Here is a 17042-nt window from a genome sequence, read left to right as displayed (position 1 = left end):
TTTAGACCTATGGTTGGCGTTTAGGGCTGTAGGACTGAGAGTTCTTTATTGTGCCAAGGCCTGCCGTAACAATACCTTGGTTCACAAGGTCTCATCCAAAAGACCTATGACTCACTTTTAAGTTTCTACAGGAGTTATGGGATTTGACCTATGACTCACTTTTAAGTTTCTACAGGAGTTATGGGATTTGACCTATGACTCACTTTTAAGTTTCTACAGGAGTTATGGGATTTGACCTATGACTCACTTTTAAGTTTCTACAGGAGTTATGGGATTTGACCTATGACTCACTTTTAAGTTTCTACAGGAGTTATGGGATTTGACCTATGACTCACTTTTAAGTTTCTACAGGAGTTATGGGATTTGACCTATGACTCACTTTTAAGTTTCTACAGGAGTTATGGGATTTGACCTATGACTCACTTTTAAGTTTCTACAGGAGTTATGGGATTTGACCTATGACTCACTTTGGAGTTTCTACAGGAGTTATGGGATTTGGTGAGGGAGCAGTTGCTGCCTTTTTATACACCCTAAATTTGACATGGCCAAGGCACAAGCTTGAACCCACAAGTTTTAATTCACTAAATTTTGTGCTGTCACTCTGATTGTCATTGTGCTTCCACATGGCGAAAAGTTTTGTTTTTATTAGACTGACTAAATTGCCTACCCCAAGCCCGAGTTCCTTGATTGGATTGCAGTGCATTCGTAGTAACAATACTCGAATCTATTATAACATTTGTGTATAAAATTTCCTTCACATCCACCGTTAAGCCTCACCTGCAGATTCCAATGTAGATGTACTTAATTGATTTTGCAGTCAAAGAGTTTAGCTCAAAAGGCCCAGAAATTGTCCCTTGCATCTGAGTTGGGTGTAGAAATGGGACATGCAAACATTTAAAGTTCCATTTCTATACCGAACTCCAGATGTAAGGGACAATTTCTGGGCCTTGTGAACTTTATATTAGTATAAATCATAATGAATTACAACAAATGCAGAATTCTGTACATAAGATTATTGTTTTATTATCAAATCATTTTGATTTGAAAAACTCAACTTCTTCATGCTATCTGCAACTTGGGGGGGCGGGGGATCAAATGTGAATCTTGATACAATAGAAAATGATTTACTTTGTTATGAGAGAAATGTAATGGGTACTAATGTCCATGAATTGTACAGGTATAAGAATAAAATGTCCATGAGCTATGATCTTCAAAGTCTACTCCGTCCATCGATGAATACATTGTGAATTGGTGCAGACGTAGTAGAGCCGCATCCCTTCCTATAAGAACAATTAATACATTTTTTTTAAACAAAGGATCTCTGAAAAAACCAGAAGACAGTCACAAGGAACTAATCCCCCCCCCCCCAAATCTTTTAGATACAAACCTCGGCTTTGGTACTGTGAGACTGAAAGAAAACGGACTCTTTGTGGGAACATTTGGGACAAGGGTGGTCCTCAGTGCGGGGCAAGGTTGGGTCTGCTATTACGTCTCCAATGATTTGGGTTAGCTCACTGAAACATGAAATGTCACTAATTAAACTGGACAGTCTCTGCAAGAGAAATTAATATCTTGAGGCCACATATCTCCCCATGCCCAACAATTTAATGAAGACCAACAACCATTTCATGATTTGATCATCAATTGTCCAGCCTTCCTGTTTCTCTGATATAAAGATGTGTCACAAAATCTATCCATTTCTTCCTAGTTATCTCCCATTACTGAACTACATTGGATTTGAACCTTCTCTGGGCATCATAACAAAGAACATGTCCAATGTAGTTTTGATTTATCAATGACACTGAAAGAAATACAAGTTCTTAATTTTACTCAAATTTAGTTGAAATGCTTATTTTTGTGAATGTTTGTCGTAAAATGCAGCTTAGGACAAGAAAATTATTCGGTCACTTTAGTGTATACTACTGAGTACAGCATAAATGTAAAGTTTGTACGAACTTGCACTCACTGTTTTTAAAAGAAAACAAAAAGAGGCCCATGGGCCACATCACTTACCTGAGTCACCTTGACCCATAATTAAAAGATTTCCCCCATATATTTGCATGTAAAACTTTGATCCCTATTGTGGCCCCAACCTACCCCCAGGGGCCATGATTTACACAAAGCTGAATCTGCACTATATCAGGAAGCTTTCATGTAAATGTAATCTTCTACTGCCCAATGGTTCTTCATCAGAAGATTTTTAATGATTTTCTCTATATATTCGTATGTAAAACTTTGATCCCCTATTGTGGCCACATCCTACCCCCAGGGGCCAAGATTTTAACAAACTTGAATCTGCACTATGTCAGTCGGGGTCATGATTTTAACAAACTTAAATTTCCACTATGTCTGGAAGCTTCAAGTAAATTTCTTCTGGCCCAGTGGTTCTTCAGAAGATTTTTAAATGACCCACTCTATTTTTGCATTTTTGTGATTATCTCCCCTTTGAAGGGGGCATGGCCCTTCATTTGAACAAACTTGAAAGCCCTTCGCCCAAGGATGCTTTTTGCCAAGTTTGGTTGAAATTGGCCCATGGTTCTGGAGAAGAAGTTGAAAATGTGAAGAGCTTACAGACAGACGGCGGACAACAGGTGATCAGAAAAACTCATTTGAGCTTTCAGCTCAGGTGAGGTTAATAATTTTATGTTGGAATGTAAATAAACACGAGTTGTATTTTTTACTGAATTTGAGTGATACACTTTGAGTGAGATATCACTGGTTCACTTACTCGACTTCATGAGTGATTTTGTTGACGTAGATACATGGGTTGGTGGCTTCTTCTTGGTAATCACAATTTCTACACTGAAATTAAGTAGATGATGAAATTATAAAATATAAAATCTGTCAGAGTACTTTGATGATCTATTACAGTCCGACTCCTCACAACTCGGTATTTATGACAGGGTTTCACAATGAAGCTGAAAATCAGAAATGTGTAATTGAAACAGGGATACTACACCTGTTGTGCAGGGTCTGATTTCTTAACTTTTAGGTCTGACACTGTGACCCATACTTTATGTTTGATCAATTCTTGTTATTTAGTAATTAGTTTAGGTCCATTTCTTGAAGTTGTGTAAACCAACAAAACCCTCAAAAAAAAAAAAATTAAAACTAAAGAAAAAACCTATCTGGATTTTTCTGCCTTGGTAAATCACAGTATATAGCTAAATGGTTTTTATACCATGACTATAGTACTTTTTTTGGTGCATATTGTGGTATTGTTATACATCCCTTAGAGCCCTAGCTAATATGATAATTCTATCAATGAATGCCAGAAACTTTGGACAAAGAAATTTCGGCCCTAAGACACTTTGGCACAGACGTTTTGGCCTATTAGTCTTTTTAAATTACAGTTCCCTGGTGGCAATTCCCACAGGAGTGGTATGCTTGAAAATGAGCATGGGTGTCCAAAGATGTTTCTCAAATTGCCCACTCATACTTATCTGGGAGTAAACAAGGTTATGTGCCAATCCACGCATGTGTTTGTTTAACAAGCAGTGCGTATGCCAGGTTCTCTTCAATTGTACCACTTCTAAGCGGTTACACTACCATTGGGTAATCAATTAATGATGAAATAAAAACAAAATACCACAAAAAGGAATTGGTTGTGTGTCTTTATTTTATCAGGTCCAGTCCAAAGACTTATTTCTACCTATGTAGCTATTAATAGCTACCTAGGTATTTAAACTTACTTAAAGTAGCTACTTCTACCTACTTTTACCTGTTTTTAAAAATATAAATAAACAAGAGGTACTGTGAGCAATGCTCAATAAGAATACCCCCCGCTTACCCCAATCTCCCAAAGGGTGTTGGTAATAGGTATAAACTACCTCTTTTCTGAGTGTAAAAAACAAATGGCATGACAAACCGAACCATATTGCTACTTCAATGTCCAGCGCGCGTGACCTTTGACCTGTTGACCCCAAAATCGATAGGGAACATCTTCATCCCATGGGTAGTCCATATGTATGATATGGTGCCTGTAGGTGGAAAGGATAACGCTTTAGAGCCCGGAAACCATATTGCTACTTCAATGTCCAGTGCACATGACCTTTGACCTTTTGACCCCAAAATCGATAGGGAACATCTTCATCCCATGGGTAGTCCATATGTATGATATGGTGACTGTAGGTGGAAAAGATAATGCTTTAGAGCCCGTAAACCATTGCGTCTACAGACGGACGGAGAGATGGACAGACAGACAGACCAATTCCAGTATACCCCCCCACAACTTGTTGCGGGGGGTATAATAACAATTAAGGCACATCTTTTAAACAGGTCAGTTGTTTTATGCATCATGTTGTGCATATGCATGGCAAAATTCGGAGTGTTAAATCTGAATACTTTATGAGGGTGGAGAATCAAATGTAGAGGAAATGCATGAAAAATTGTCCCCAAAACCTTTAATGTAAAAATGCATGTCAGAAGGTAAACTTTAAAATTAATACCAATTTGAAAGACATTCTCGACTTCTTATCATGTAGCTTTGATATTAAGCTCCTACAAAATGGAACTGAGTGTAGTTATTGATGCAAATTTGAAAGATTAGAAAGTAATAATTTTTTGTCCAATATTTTTGTGGTATTCATCATCAGTGTAAGTTAATCAAGAAATTTGGTAAACACCATATTGCGCCGTTCCTGGGTTTGGCCACAAAATGTAAGTAAAGGAAAAAGTAGGTAAAAATAGCTACCTGGAGTAGGTTTAAATACCTAGGTAGCTATAAGTAGCTACCTAGGTAGAAATAGTCTTTGGACTGGACCTGTTTATATTTGGGCCAAAGTGTTTCCAGACTGAAATGTCAATGGCCAAAGTGTCAATGCATTAAAAATTTTTGAAACATAAAATTTAAATGAAATGAGGCACCCCTCCCCCAAAACCCTTAACCCTCTCAGGGATCGACATTAACGGTTGTCCGATTGCCCGAGGCAAGTGTAAACCCAGTTCGGACAAGTGAAACTCAATACACACTTGCCCAATAGGGCAAGTGATTTTTTCCAGTAGGAAATGTGATTATTATAATAATTGTGTTAAGCTTGAATATCAAATATTTATAGAAAGTAAAGTCCAACTCCATATATTGTTGTTTTCTTTACCAAATTGTCAGATTTATATAGCAAAGGCCCATTCTAGTAGATCGTACCAATTGACAGAGAGAGATAATGAGAGTTACTGGTTGACAGGCTTATTTATATTGGAGTCTAAAATATTTCGGACAAACTAAGTTTTTCATTCGGACAAGTAAAACTTTGAGTTTACTTGTCCAAAGGGCAAGTAGGAAGAAAAGTTTATGTCTATCCCTGCCTCTCTACAACACACGTAATAGTGATATTTTTTAGTGTCTTCGAGGTTATGTTATATAATAATCAAATGTATGTTAAAAATATTGCACAGAAAGTGACTATGATACCTAATTTTGTACTTACAGCATACAACAATATCCTGTTTTCTTTATCTTCCTTTGGATACAACATATTGTTACTGAAACATAAATAAGCTATATTATATAGTATACAAGTGCTAGGGCTGCAACGGGTACCCAAAATAAGCGAAAACCGCGGTTCGTGTTGTTCGGGTTGGGTTCAGTTCCATTTTTCCATATTTCGGTTTTTCTAATACAAATGTAGAATCATTTTGTAGTCAAAATCCTCAAAGGTGGCTGTATTTTGATCAATTGTTAAATGATGGCATTGTGAACAAAACTTTAAATAATGACAGTATATGAAATATATGTCAGACGCATTGAAAAATGACAAGAGGCCCAAGGGCCTAGAATCGCTCTTCTGATAAATTGTACAACCCCACCATTTCTATTCTTAGCCTCTTAGTATTCAAAATCTTTAGTTAAATCCTAAGAATTCAAAAAAAGTAGGTCAATGTGACCTACTTTTTGGTTTACACATTTTGAGAACCCAAGAAATATCAACTGACAAAGTTTGATGATTTTAAGCCAGTTAGTATCTGAATATTGAAATATAGCTGTCAAATTCCAATCGTAGGTCATGGTGACCTACTTTTTGGTCAGCGAACTCCGAACATGCAAGACCCATCAACTGACAAAGTTTGATGACTGTAGGTCAAATAGTATCTGAAATATATAAATATAGCCGTCAAATTCCAAAAGTAGGTCAAGGTGACCTACTTTTTCGTCAACACCCTTCAAACATGCAAGACCCAACAACTGACAAAGTTTGATGACTGTAGGTCAAATAGTATCTGAATTATATAAATATAGCCGTCCAATTCCAAAAGTAGGTCAAGGTGACCTACTTTTTGGTCGACACCCTTTGAACATGCAAGACACATCAACTGACAAAGTTTGATGACTGTAGGTCAAATAGTATCTGAAATATATAAATATAGCCGTCCAATTCCAAAAGTAGGTCAAGGTGACCTACTTTTTGGTCGACACACTCCGTAGACTCAAGATGCATCAACTGTCAAAGTTTTATGATTGTAGGTCAATTAGTGACTGAAATATATAAATATAACTGTCAAATGCCAAAAGTAGGTCACAGTGACCTACTTTTTGGTCGATACACTCCGAAGACTCAAGATGCATCAACTGACAAAGTTTGATGATTGTAGGTCAAATAGTGTCTGAAATGTAGTAATTTAGCTGTCAAATACCAAAAGTAGATCACGGTGACCTACTTTTTGGTCGACACAAACCGAAGACTGAAGACGCATCAACTGACAAAGTTTGATGATCCTAGGTTTTACAGTGCCCAAAATATGCATCTAAAATTGAAAATGTGAAATTTGAATATCTGCAAAATTCAAAAAGTAGGTCACTGTGACCTACTTTTTTTTTATAAATATGTTTCAAGGCTTCAAGATGCATCAACTTACAAGATTTGATGATTCTAAAGCTCTCGGTATTTGAAATAACAACTTAAAATATATCTATAAATGATAAGCCATAAAATTCAGAAAGTAGGTCACGGTGACCTATTTTTCAGTTAACGCATTTCAAGGTCCCATGATCCACCAACTGACAAGTTTTGATGATCATAGGCTTCAAAGTGTCCAAGATATGCATCAAAATTAATTTTAAAATAAATACCTGCAAAATTCAAAAAGTAGGTCACCGTGACCTACTTTTGAGACAACTTGACACAAGGTCCTAAGATGCATCAACTGTCAAAATTTGATGATCCTAGTCCTTATAATGACTAAAATATCAAAGATTTAAGGAAATATAAATTTAGGTCAACTTTGAAGTGACCTTGAGACCACGCCCTTTGCCCCAGGGTAATGCCTTGAACAATTTTTAATCTACAACATATCCTCATCCTTATGTGTAAGTTTGGTGATAATCTGCCCAGTGGTTCTTGAGAAGAAGATTTTTTAGCAACCACTACTTTTGTTTGTATTTTCCTTATTATCTCCCCTTGTTAAAGGGTCACATCCCTCTATTTAGTATGTATGAAAGCCCTAGGGCCAATGATACCCTGTAACAAATTTGAAAAAAATTGGCCAAGGGGTTCTTGAGTTATAGCCCTTTTTCTAAAAAGTTTACGCACACCGCACAAATGGCCATAGCATTAGCTCTTTGAGCCTTCGGCTCAGAAGAGCTAAAAATACACCACACGAGCAACATCGTCAATAGCAAAACATTGAAAGCATGCGATTGGATGGAAACGAGTAGAAGTGACAATGCTGTATGTCGAGACTAATATCAGTACACGTCCCCGAGTAACTATTGTGACAAAATACAATGTTTTTGATTTTAACTGTATATTAGATTTGTAATAGTGGGCGAAGCCCTCTCACACCCCGAAGGGCCATGAGAGTGGAGCTCTCCCTATAGGTAACACGTATATACATGTTTAAAAGGAAAATATAGAAAACTAATAAAAAATTAAACCATACCTATGGAACTTGAAAATTTTGGTCCCAATGGCATCGATTCAAATAATAGCGTGTGGACATGTATTTCTCCATTTTGAATCTCGTGTACCCAAGTTCACGTCATTCTGAGATGTTACATAAAATCCGTTAAAGAATGTAAATCTTATTTATTTAATCATAGATAATCACCCCTCCATTAACATGATTTTACCATGTCTCCATCTTCACAAGTCAAGGGTTATTGATTCGTTACCTCGCACTTAGTGCGAGGTAACGAATCAATAACCCTTGACTTGTGAAGATGACCTTGACTTGTGAAGATGCCATGTCTCCTCTTTTTGTGAATTTGCTACACAGCGATGCTGAATATGAAGTCACAATGCACTGTTTACATCACTTGCATAGAGTTTTCCGCGTTCAATGAATAGGCGTATCAAAAACTCTAAAGTTAGAATACTTTGATTGAGCTCTGTCCTCACACGTTAGGTGCCAACTTAAGGACATTTGTTGCCCTGTTATGGACCTAGATACTAATGCCAATACTTTTTGCTTCGCCCTCAAACACGGTCACGCCGTAAGACATATTATAGTTATATATACCCAAACTGAAATACCCGAACCCGAAGTAAAAATTTTAGAACCGACCCGACCCGAAATTTTTTGGAACTGTGACAGCCCTAACAATAGTCCGAAATATCTGACGTTTTCCTGGCTTTTTTATGATTTTGATATTCACCATGCCAGGAAAACATCAGAATTGGCGCCATTACGTAAACTGGATATTCGCCGCCTCCAGATGGAGGCGGCATTCTCGGGTCGATTTTAAATACTTTGGAGTCGAATTCAATGTTAACCTCATAATTAATCAATAAAACGATGCTTCTTGTACTTACTAATACCGATTAAAAGAAAATTTCACTCCAAAATTCGATAACAGAAGTACACAATTGTAGTCAACCGAATTTTCGCTGTCATTTGAGCGAACGAGTCACGTGACTCAAAACAGCTCAACAGTTTGTTAAAATGTTTTCATGAGGCTGTTTATGTGATGAATGGACCCATAACATTAATATTAGAAAGTAAAAGAAGCTTCGTTTTATTGATTGATTATGAGTTTAACATTGAATTAAACTCCAAAGTATTTAAAATCGGCCCGAGAATGCCGCCTCCAGATGGCGAATTTCCAGTTTATGTAATGGCGCCGGTTCTGACGTTTTCCTGGCACGTTAAATATCAAAATCATAAAAAAGCCAGGAAAACATCAGATATTTCGGACTACCCTAACATTAACAAGTGCTCTTCAAATTTTGGCAATATATCCCGAAATGTGTGTTAAAAGTGGAAATATCAATCAAAAGTGTTACAAACCATTCTTTACAAAATTTGATTCCAACGAAACCAGGGCCATCGTCATGATTTTCATATAAATCCATGATTCAATAAATTTTGTTCACCAAGTTTGTCCTTGTCGCTTGTGCAATTAATCAAAAGTACGAAATACGTCGTACATAAAGTCATTCGCAAAACGCATTTTTTCTTTCTTTCTAAGTTTTCTAAGTTCTAAATATTTCAATGATGTTAATTTTCTAATTTAAAAATAATTCTGAGAAAGACATAAACAATGCACGTTTCAAAACATTAAAAACCCAATCCTGTTTTTTTCCCTTTTTACTTTCCTTCCTTTTTTTGCAATGATAAAGCGGCCACCAAACCTTGGTAGAAGGTCGTTCCGTCCCACAGTCGGTCCGTCCCTAGTCGATCCGTCCCTAGACGGTCCGTCCCATGGTCGATTCGGCCCATTTTGCTTGGTCGATCCTGCCCCACCAATTTTTTTTTATCAAAGATATAATAAATGATTATTACTTAATAAAAAGGGACGTTTTTGCACATAAATTGCAGTTGTAGTTATCAAAATTAGATTACTGCCGAAGTTAGACGTGTAAATAAAATTGTTTATGCAACCCTTAACTAGGATTTATAATTTTTGTTAGAAGTGCGATGGTTATGAAAATATGTGCTCATTAATTATTGTAAAAACATCGTTATTCAACTATGTATAGCAATCAATGTAAATGTGTGTTCCATGTCCACTGATCATTGTGAAAACACTTTAGTGAAAACAGTTTTTATAACTGCATTGTTGTGCAACCTTTGATTAATAATTACGAGCTTACAGTAAGCTAACTATTAGAATTTTTGTTGTTTGTTTTGTTGGTTTTATTTTTTGTTGTTGTTGGTTTTTTTTTTTTTTTTTTTTTTGGGTTTTTTTTTTTAAACTCAAGAAGTTCAAAGAATTACTCATGATTTGGAAATAGAATGTGGCAGGTATAGAAATATTCCAAGAAATGAGACTGTGTAAATTTTGTCTAAAAACAAAAGGTATTCTTTGTATTGAAACTGAAGCCCACTTTATCGAATATTGCGATGTGTATAATGGTCTTAGAAAAGGCTGTCAAATATCAAAACATCTCTTCTTTTTGGGAAATACTGAAAGCTTATTTCAATATGGAGGAACAAATACCTTAAATGCTTTGGCAAAGTATGTTTTTCTTGCTTTTAAAAGAAGAAACATTTGTTTTGATAAACAGTCTCAAGAAGATTAATATATATTACGTGTGATCAAGATAATTAGTCTGCAATCAAGCCATAAATACCATAGAGCATATTAAAGGATGACTACCTCATGACAGAAGATATCAGCGGCACACAGACCATGAAGATGAAATAGGCAGATGAATTAAATAAATTCAGTACTGTAAATAGCACTTGAAAAAATATTATTATGTTTTCTGGGCCGAATCGACTAGGGAACGTATTAACTATGGGACGGATCGGTAATGGGACGAATCGACTAAGGGACGGACTGATTATGGGACGAAACGTCTAGAAGCCCAAACCTTGAGCCAACCCGGCGTTTAGTTAACGTGACTCACCTGCCAGAGGCCCAACGACTTTATTTTTTCAGAGACTGAATACATACATAATTGTGCAGTAGAAAAACGAACACGGCTACGTGCATTGTACATCAAAGCGTCCAGATATGGCGACAGAGCGGTATGACATCGTCGTTTTTGGAGCCAGTGGCTTCACGGGACAGTTTGTTGTGGAGGAAATGGCAAAGGTGGCTTCTGGCCAGGGTCTGACATGGGCGGTGTCGGGGCGGTCAATGGAGAAGATACAACAGGTCCTCAACAAAGCCTCCAAAAGAACAGGTTATAAATTCTCTACTAAAATTTATATATTTTTTTTCTTTTCGAATGTAATCGCAGTAGTTGCACAGGAGCTTGTGTGGAAAGATCAAGCTCCCCCTCCCACCAGTAGGAAAATAATTTTTCTACACAAGACCCTGTGATGTAATAACGTGCTGTTACGGTGACCGTCATGATTTAATACATGAATAAACAAATAAAAATATTTCAATATTCTGTTATTACACAAAGTCTCTTTCATGGTCTGTTTGCAATGTATTCACTATTGTTCTTCTCATAACCCAAAATAGAATGCACTCTTTTGGTCTTTTGATGTGCCGTACAAAGTGTTGGCAGGAATTCAAAGCAGTTAACAATTTATGGCGTTTATCTGATACAAGTTTACAAATTGCATAACTGAGAAGCTGTCTCTGACGTAATTGAGTAGCTCCATCTGATTCAAGATTTTATGAGTCATACATCATGAAATTGAATAGCTGTATCAGCAAAATTATTAGTATATAGTAATTGGTATTTTCATGTTCCAACATCAGAATTGTATTATTGTTCAATATTGCATTTGTCATTCAACATGTTCAATGGAAAGATTTCATTGTAAATTTAAGCCACTTTTAACTTTTCAATGCAACCTTAATTCACTTAATTGTAACTTAAATCACTTGTAACTTTACATACTTTTAAGTTATGCCTTTAATGTAACATTTTATTGCAAACTTGTGCTTATAACATTTCAAGCTACATGTGCTTGTTGCTTTTCATCTTTTCACTGCACACTTTTAAAGTCATATGCCAATTTTCACTGCACACTTAAATTACTAACTTTTTATTGCAACCTTACAGCTCTTATGACTGTTCATTGTTTGTTTTTAGGTAATGAGTTGGAATCCATCCCTATCATTATAGCAGACACATCAAATGACGAGTCTCTTCTTCAGATGGCAAAGCAGGCCAGACTGGTGTTGAATTGTGTGGGCCCTGTAAGTTTATTTCATATTACAATACAATGTACATTGCAGTATTAGGTGTTAAGAATCTTTGATTTGTAAACCTACATTTAAGTTTTAACACGTCTACCATTTTAGCAATACTGATTCTCATATCAGTGAAGTTTAAAGGGGTTCTTCAAGGGAGAAATGGACCCAATTTGCATTAAAAAGAGAACGAAATAAATGTTTTTCCCAATTGCTTGTGAAATTTCCCATAGAGAAAGCTGTATCATGATATGTAATCATATGTATCAAATTTCTTATTAATAAAATTTCATTTATTTAGTTTGAATATCATTATACTTGTTGTATTACCATTGCTACGACCAGACATTAAAGGGGCATGGACATGATTTGAACTGAAAATTTTCAAATTCTGTTTTTCCACTTATTGTTTACAATGCTCAACTAAATTATTTCTAATGGTCAACCAAAATTTTAATATCAAATGTTAAGTTACAAGCAAGATACAACACTCATAATTCTTTGTTATATAAACAAGGCTCGTGCCATGTTTTTGTTTACATATAAATGGCTTGATAGAAAATAGCATGTTTAAAACCAAATGAGATGTGTCAAACACTAGAAACTATTAAATAGTGTTCAGAATTAACTTGTAAACTAAAAAAAAATCTGCTTTAAACAAAACTTACTAGTATATTTAACCTCTGTAATCAAAAACATGGCACGAGCCCTGTTTACATAACAAAAAATTGTGAGCTTTGTATCTCCCATATACCTTGACAACTGACATTCAAATTTTTGCTAACCATTAGAAATACCTTAGTTAAGCATTCTAAACATTACAAAATTCAAATTTCAACTCAAATCGTGTCCATGTTCCTTTAATAATGAACAGTAAGTTAGTCAATCTGATAAATCTCTTAATAAAATGGCCCAGTCTTCTACATGTTAGATGTTCATCTGGTGCTGTTGTGAAATATGAAATCAGTGAGTACTATACTTAAAACACAATTTGATTTAATGTTATGCTTTTTTCATGACACAGTATCGTTTGATTTAATGTTATGCTTTTTTCATGACACAGTATCGTTTGATTTAATGTATGCTTTTTTCATGACACAGTATCGTTTCTATGGCGAACAAGTGGTGAAAGCCTGTGTTGAGGGAGGAGCACATCACTTAGACATCAGCGGTGAACCAACAGTAAGTACGGGAAACTGTCAGTGACAGACACAACACTGTCAGTGGCTAACATGTTGTTGTCAGTGGCTAACATGTTGTCAGTGGCTAAAATAATACTGTCTGTGGTAAACACAATGCTGTCACTGGGTGTCAGTGGTTAATATGATATTGTCATTGTCTAACACTTGTCGACATAATTACTAACACAGACTGACTTGATACTGTTGGTGGTTAAAATATTGTCAGTGGCTATCTTGATACTAGCTGTAATAATGTAGCCCCAAGGTTTGACATTTACTTTTTTTAGCACTAGACCAGTCGGGCTACTTAAAATGATTTTTGCTAGACCTGACCTTACATCCACCAGCCCCAACCAACTTTCCAGAAACTGATAGTTTTTCCATACTTAAATGTACTTAATTCAAATGACAAACATTTAAAGTTTGCATGAACTAAAACGTATTTAATTGTCTCAAAAAAGAGCTTTAGTCTCGTCATTCAATTTAATGCTTTCATTTTCAAACACATTTTCTGTTTCTTTAAATTCTACCCGGTATGGAAATTCTCTAGTCCGTATAAAATAAAATGACCTCAACCGTTTTTTTAATCTCTATTTCATAAGCCCTGCTTTGTTTCTTCCCAACCTTTAACTTTTTTTCTCTTGGGACATCTTTCCTTGAGAACGAGAAGTTGTATTTAAATATAGACATTCCCGCACATGTCAACACCGAAAAATGGTTGTTTACGATGCAATTTATTAATTTGATAAATACTTTCTTATATTTGATTCAAATAAACTGGGTTGTTTAAACAAAATGAAAATAAATTCATCTAAAACATAACTTTGCAAACATTAACATCGAGTAGATGTCGTAAAACATCACTTCCAACCGCGACTTATTTATTATAGAACTAAAAATAGAGATTGTGTCATCATGCAGTTCAAAATTGCTCGCAAAGTCTACAGTTATTCTTTTTTAGTTAAGAATAAAATATCTTATGGTTTAAAGTTTCTTGTTTGTTTTTTCAACACGACCAGTCGGGCTAGTAAATCGACATTTTACCTGACCTGACCTATCATTTAGTAGACTCTGTCGGTCGGACGTGCCTTAGTGTCAAACCCTGAGCCCTCTCCTACTTTAAAAAAAAAAATTCTGAAAATTTCAGAATAAAAAAAAAAATCCCTAGAGCTACATTATTGCAGCTATCTTGATACGGTCATTGCCTGGTCATTGGTTAACATGAACCAAAGCTATCTTGATACGGTCATTGGTTAACATGATAGAGTTGGTGAGTGGCAAAATGAAATGAGTATAGCAAAATCTTTTAATGGAAAACATAATTAATGCATCTGAGTGAAAGCTAACAACTGACCTGCTGAATGAAAGCTCGTGCACTGGTCAATGCCTGAGTGAGTGAAAGCTGATGCCTTAGTCAAAGTAACAACTGGCCTTCTGTCTTGATTAAAGTAACAGCCAACCTTCAAAGTGAAAGCTCATGCCTTGGTCAAAACAATGACCAACCTGCTGAGTGAAAGCTTGTGCCTTTGTCAAAGCAGTGGCAGATCTTCTGAATGAAGTCTCTGCCTATTTAGCATGTTTAGCATTCTCATTAGTATCAACACCTGACAACATCTTGTGTCTGTTACAATGTCTCACACTGATTTTGGCATTTGTTAATTTCTTACCACAGTACATTGAGAAAATGCAGCTGAAGTACAACGGAGAAGCACAGAAGAGCGGGGTGTATGTCATCAGCGCCTGCGGGTATGATAGCATTCCAGCAGAAGCAGGCATCCTGTTTGCAAAGAACAAATTCGGAGGTTTTATTTTTTTGTTTGTAAATTTCATGTCCATTCGGTCACAGAATCTGAAAGTTTATTTACAGAAGGAAAGTAATTTTTACTAATTTTATAAAATGTAAAGTAGGTTGGTGCAGTGTATGCAGTGTAAACAATGAAGCAATTTATAAAAACCCTAAACTGTCCCAATTTTACATTTTATAAAATTAGTAGAAACTACGTTCCTTCCTTATAACAATTAAATTTAGACAAACGGAATGTAATGTGATGATCTGTTACACAGAAAATATTATGAATTTTTTATGATGGGTAACAATATTGTCATAACAACAGAAGTGGAATGTATTGTGATGTCAATTCTAGGACATCATATGGTGCGACTTGACGACAACTTTGTTTATATCACACTGTAGATTCCTTATTTTATGCGAGTACATGATATTGAGAAATGACTTTAGATGCAAGATCATGGATTTTGCAAGTAGTTTTGTTGATTAAAGGGACTGGTTCACGATTTTTGAGAAAAATATTTTTCATTTTTTATGTTAAACATTAAAAATATAACTCATTTAATGTTCACAGCCAAAATTTTTACTTTCTGAATGCAAGAATAAAAGCAATATTTTAGCCTTAAATCTGTTTTATGTAAACAAAGTCTCCAGTTTTTTCATGTATACAAATAAACCAGTGAAACAATAGTTTTGTAATATAAAGCATCTTAATTCTGCAGTCACAAATTTTAACTTTTAGATGATACATTTTACTCAAACAATGTCTGAAATGTGAAAGATACGACAAACTTTGATCAATATCCATTTTTATATGAAAATTTCGTAAATAATGACATACCACAATCTTTGTTTACAATACAAATAATAAACTCCCTAAAATGAGCTTCTGTGATAATGTATAACCATAATTTTCATGTGAAATCTTTTAAACATATTAGACAGTAGATTTTGATCATTAAAAGTGAAAAACAAAATTTTGGGGGAAATTGTGAATCAGTCCCTTTAAGCGTTTTTACATGTTTTAGCAATAGGAAAATAAAAGTGAGGAATTTTATTTCCCGAAGGACGCTTCTTATGAAATGACATGGTACTAAATTCTTCACGTATATTTAGGATGCAGGGTAAACAATGTTTACAAAGACAAATTATAACCAAAGAAATTGCATTTTACAAGTGAAATTAGTGGAGCACTAGGTTTATATACAGCTGTAGAAGTAACAGGTAGTGAATGCATCAGCATCAGTTCCTCAGTTTAGTATTAATGTTCTTAGCTTATGGAAAGGATCAATAATTGTTTTATGTTTCATCAATCTAGAATTGTTTTAATGTCTTCATTCTATCAGGTCAGATCAACACCATGGAGAGTTACCTGGAACTGCACTCTGGCCCGCACGGAATGGCAGTGAACAATGGGACTCTGGAGTCAGCTATTTACGGATTTCTGCATGAAGGAGAACTAAAGTCTGTCAGGAAGTCCTTGTTCCCGGAACCACTGCCGCCCGCAAAGTACAAACTCCCAAAGAGGTAGGAAACAATCTGACAATCCGTAAAGGAAGGAAGTTTTTCACAGTCCCACATGTATTTGCAATGACTTTGTTTTTGATCCTGGACTGGGCACCAGAAGGTCGACAAATTTTTGGGGACTTGGAAGATTATAAGGGATGTTGTATTTTTCTGGAGTCTTAACTGTTTCACTAGGATGTCTTAGTTTTCAATACGCCAGAAATCTCATATTTTCTCGGAGGCCTGCGGTCCCCTGAACCCCGCCCGGGGCGTTACCCCTGGCCTTTTGGAATACTCCTCAAAAACATTTCAAGGGGTAGGCATCTCTGCTAAATGTACCACCAGTGTACATTAATTCCATTAAACAACGTTAGCATTTGACTATTTCCTCATTAATTCCCTCTTCGGAGTGTACAATGTTGTCTGGGGCAACATTTTTCAATGACGGGATAAGGTACATGTAATTGGTAATAGCAGTTACACAATATTAACAGATTTCAACACTTCAGGTGTTTTCACAGTCATTTGCACT

The 17042-nt window shown here is 35.7% G+C and overlaps 2 protein-coding genes across 2 annotated transcripts in view; one reads left to right on the top strand and one right to left on the bottom strand.

Annotated features, from left to right (window-relative positions):
- Positions 1 to 998: 998 nt before the first annotated feature.
- LOC125652141 (DNA-directed RNA polymerase II subunit RPB9-like) lies at positions 999 to 9542 on the bottom strand. The gene is made up of 5 exons (XM_048881127.2): positions 9223 to 9542; positions 5427 to 5481; positions 2729 to 2802; positions 1388 to 1514; positions 999 to 1280 (listed from the first exon to the last, which is right to left on the bottom strand). Exons 1-5 carry the CDS (start codon positions 9285 to 9287, stop codon positions 1218 to 1220), a joined length of 384 nt encoding a protein of 127 aa, XP_048737084.1. The 5' UTR covers positions 9288 to 9542; the 3' UTR covers positions 999 to 1217.
- A 1168-nt stretch (positions 9543 to 10710) lies between these two features.
- The window catches only part of LOC125648982 (protein-cysteine N-palmitoyltransferase HHAT-like), a 44924-nt gene continuing 38592 nt past the window's right edge, over positions 10711 to 17042 (top strand). Inside the window, exons 1-5 of the mRNA XM_056166406.1 lie at positions 10711 to 11066; positions 11934 to 12040; positions 13136 to 13216; positions 14888 to 15017; positions 16351 to 16531. Coding sequence (XP_056022381.1) covers positions 10895 to 11066; positions 11934 to 12040; positions 13136 to 13216; positions 14888 to 15017; positions 16351 to 16531 — 671 coding nt within the window. The 5' untranslated portion in view covers positions 10711 to 10894. The remainder of the gene's footprint in view (positions 11067 to 11933; positions 12041 to 13135; positions 13217 to 14887; positions 15018 to 16350; positions 16532 to 17042) is intronic.

This window comes from Ostrea edulis, chromosome 5 (genome assembly GCF_947568905.1).
Source record: "Ostrea edulis chromosome 5, xbOstEdul1.1, whole genome shotgun sequence".
NCBI lineage: Eukaryota > Metazoa > Mollusca > Bivalvia > Ostreida > Ostreidae > Ostrea > Ostrea edulis.
This window is presented reverse-complemented; position numbering and strand designations above follow the sequence as displayed.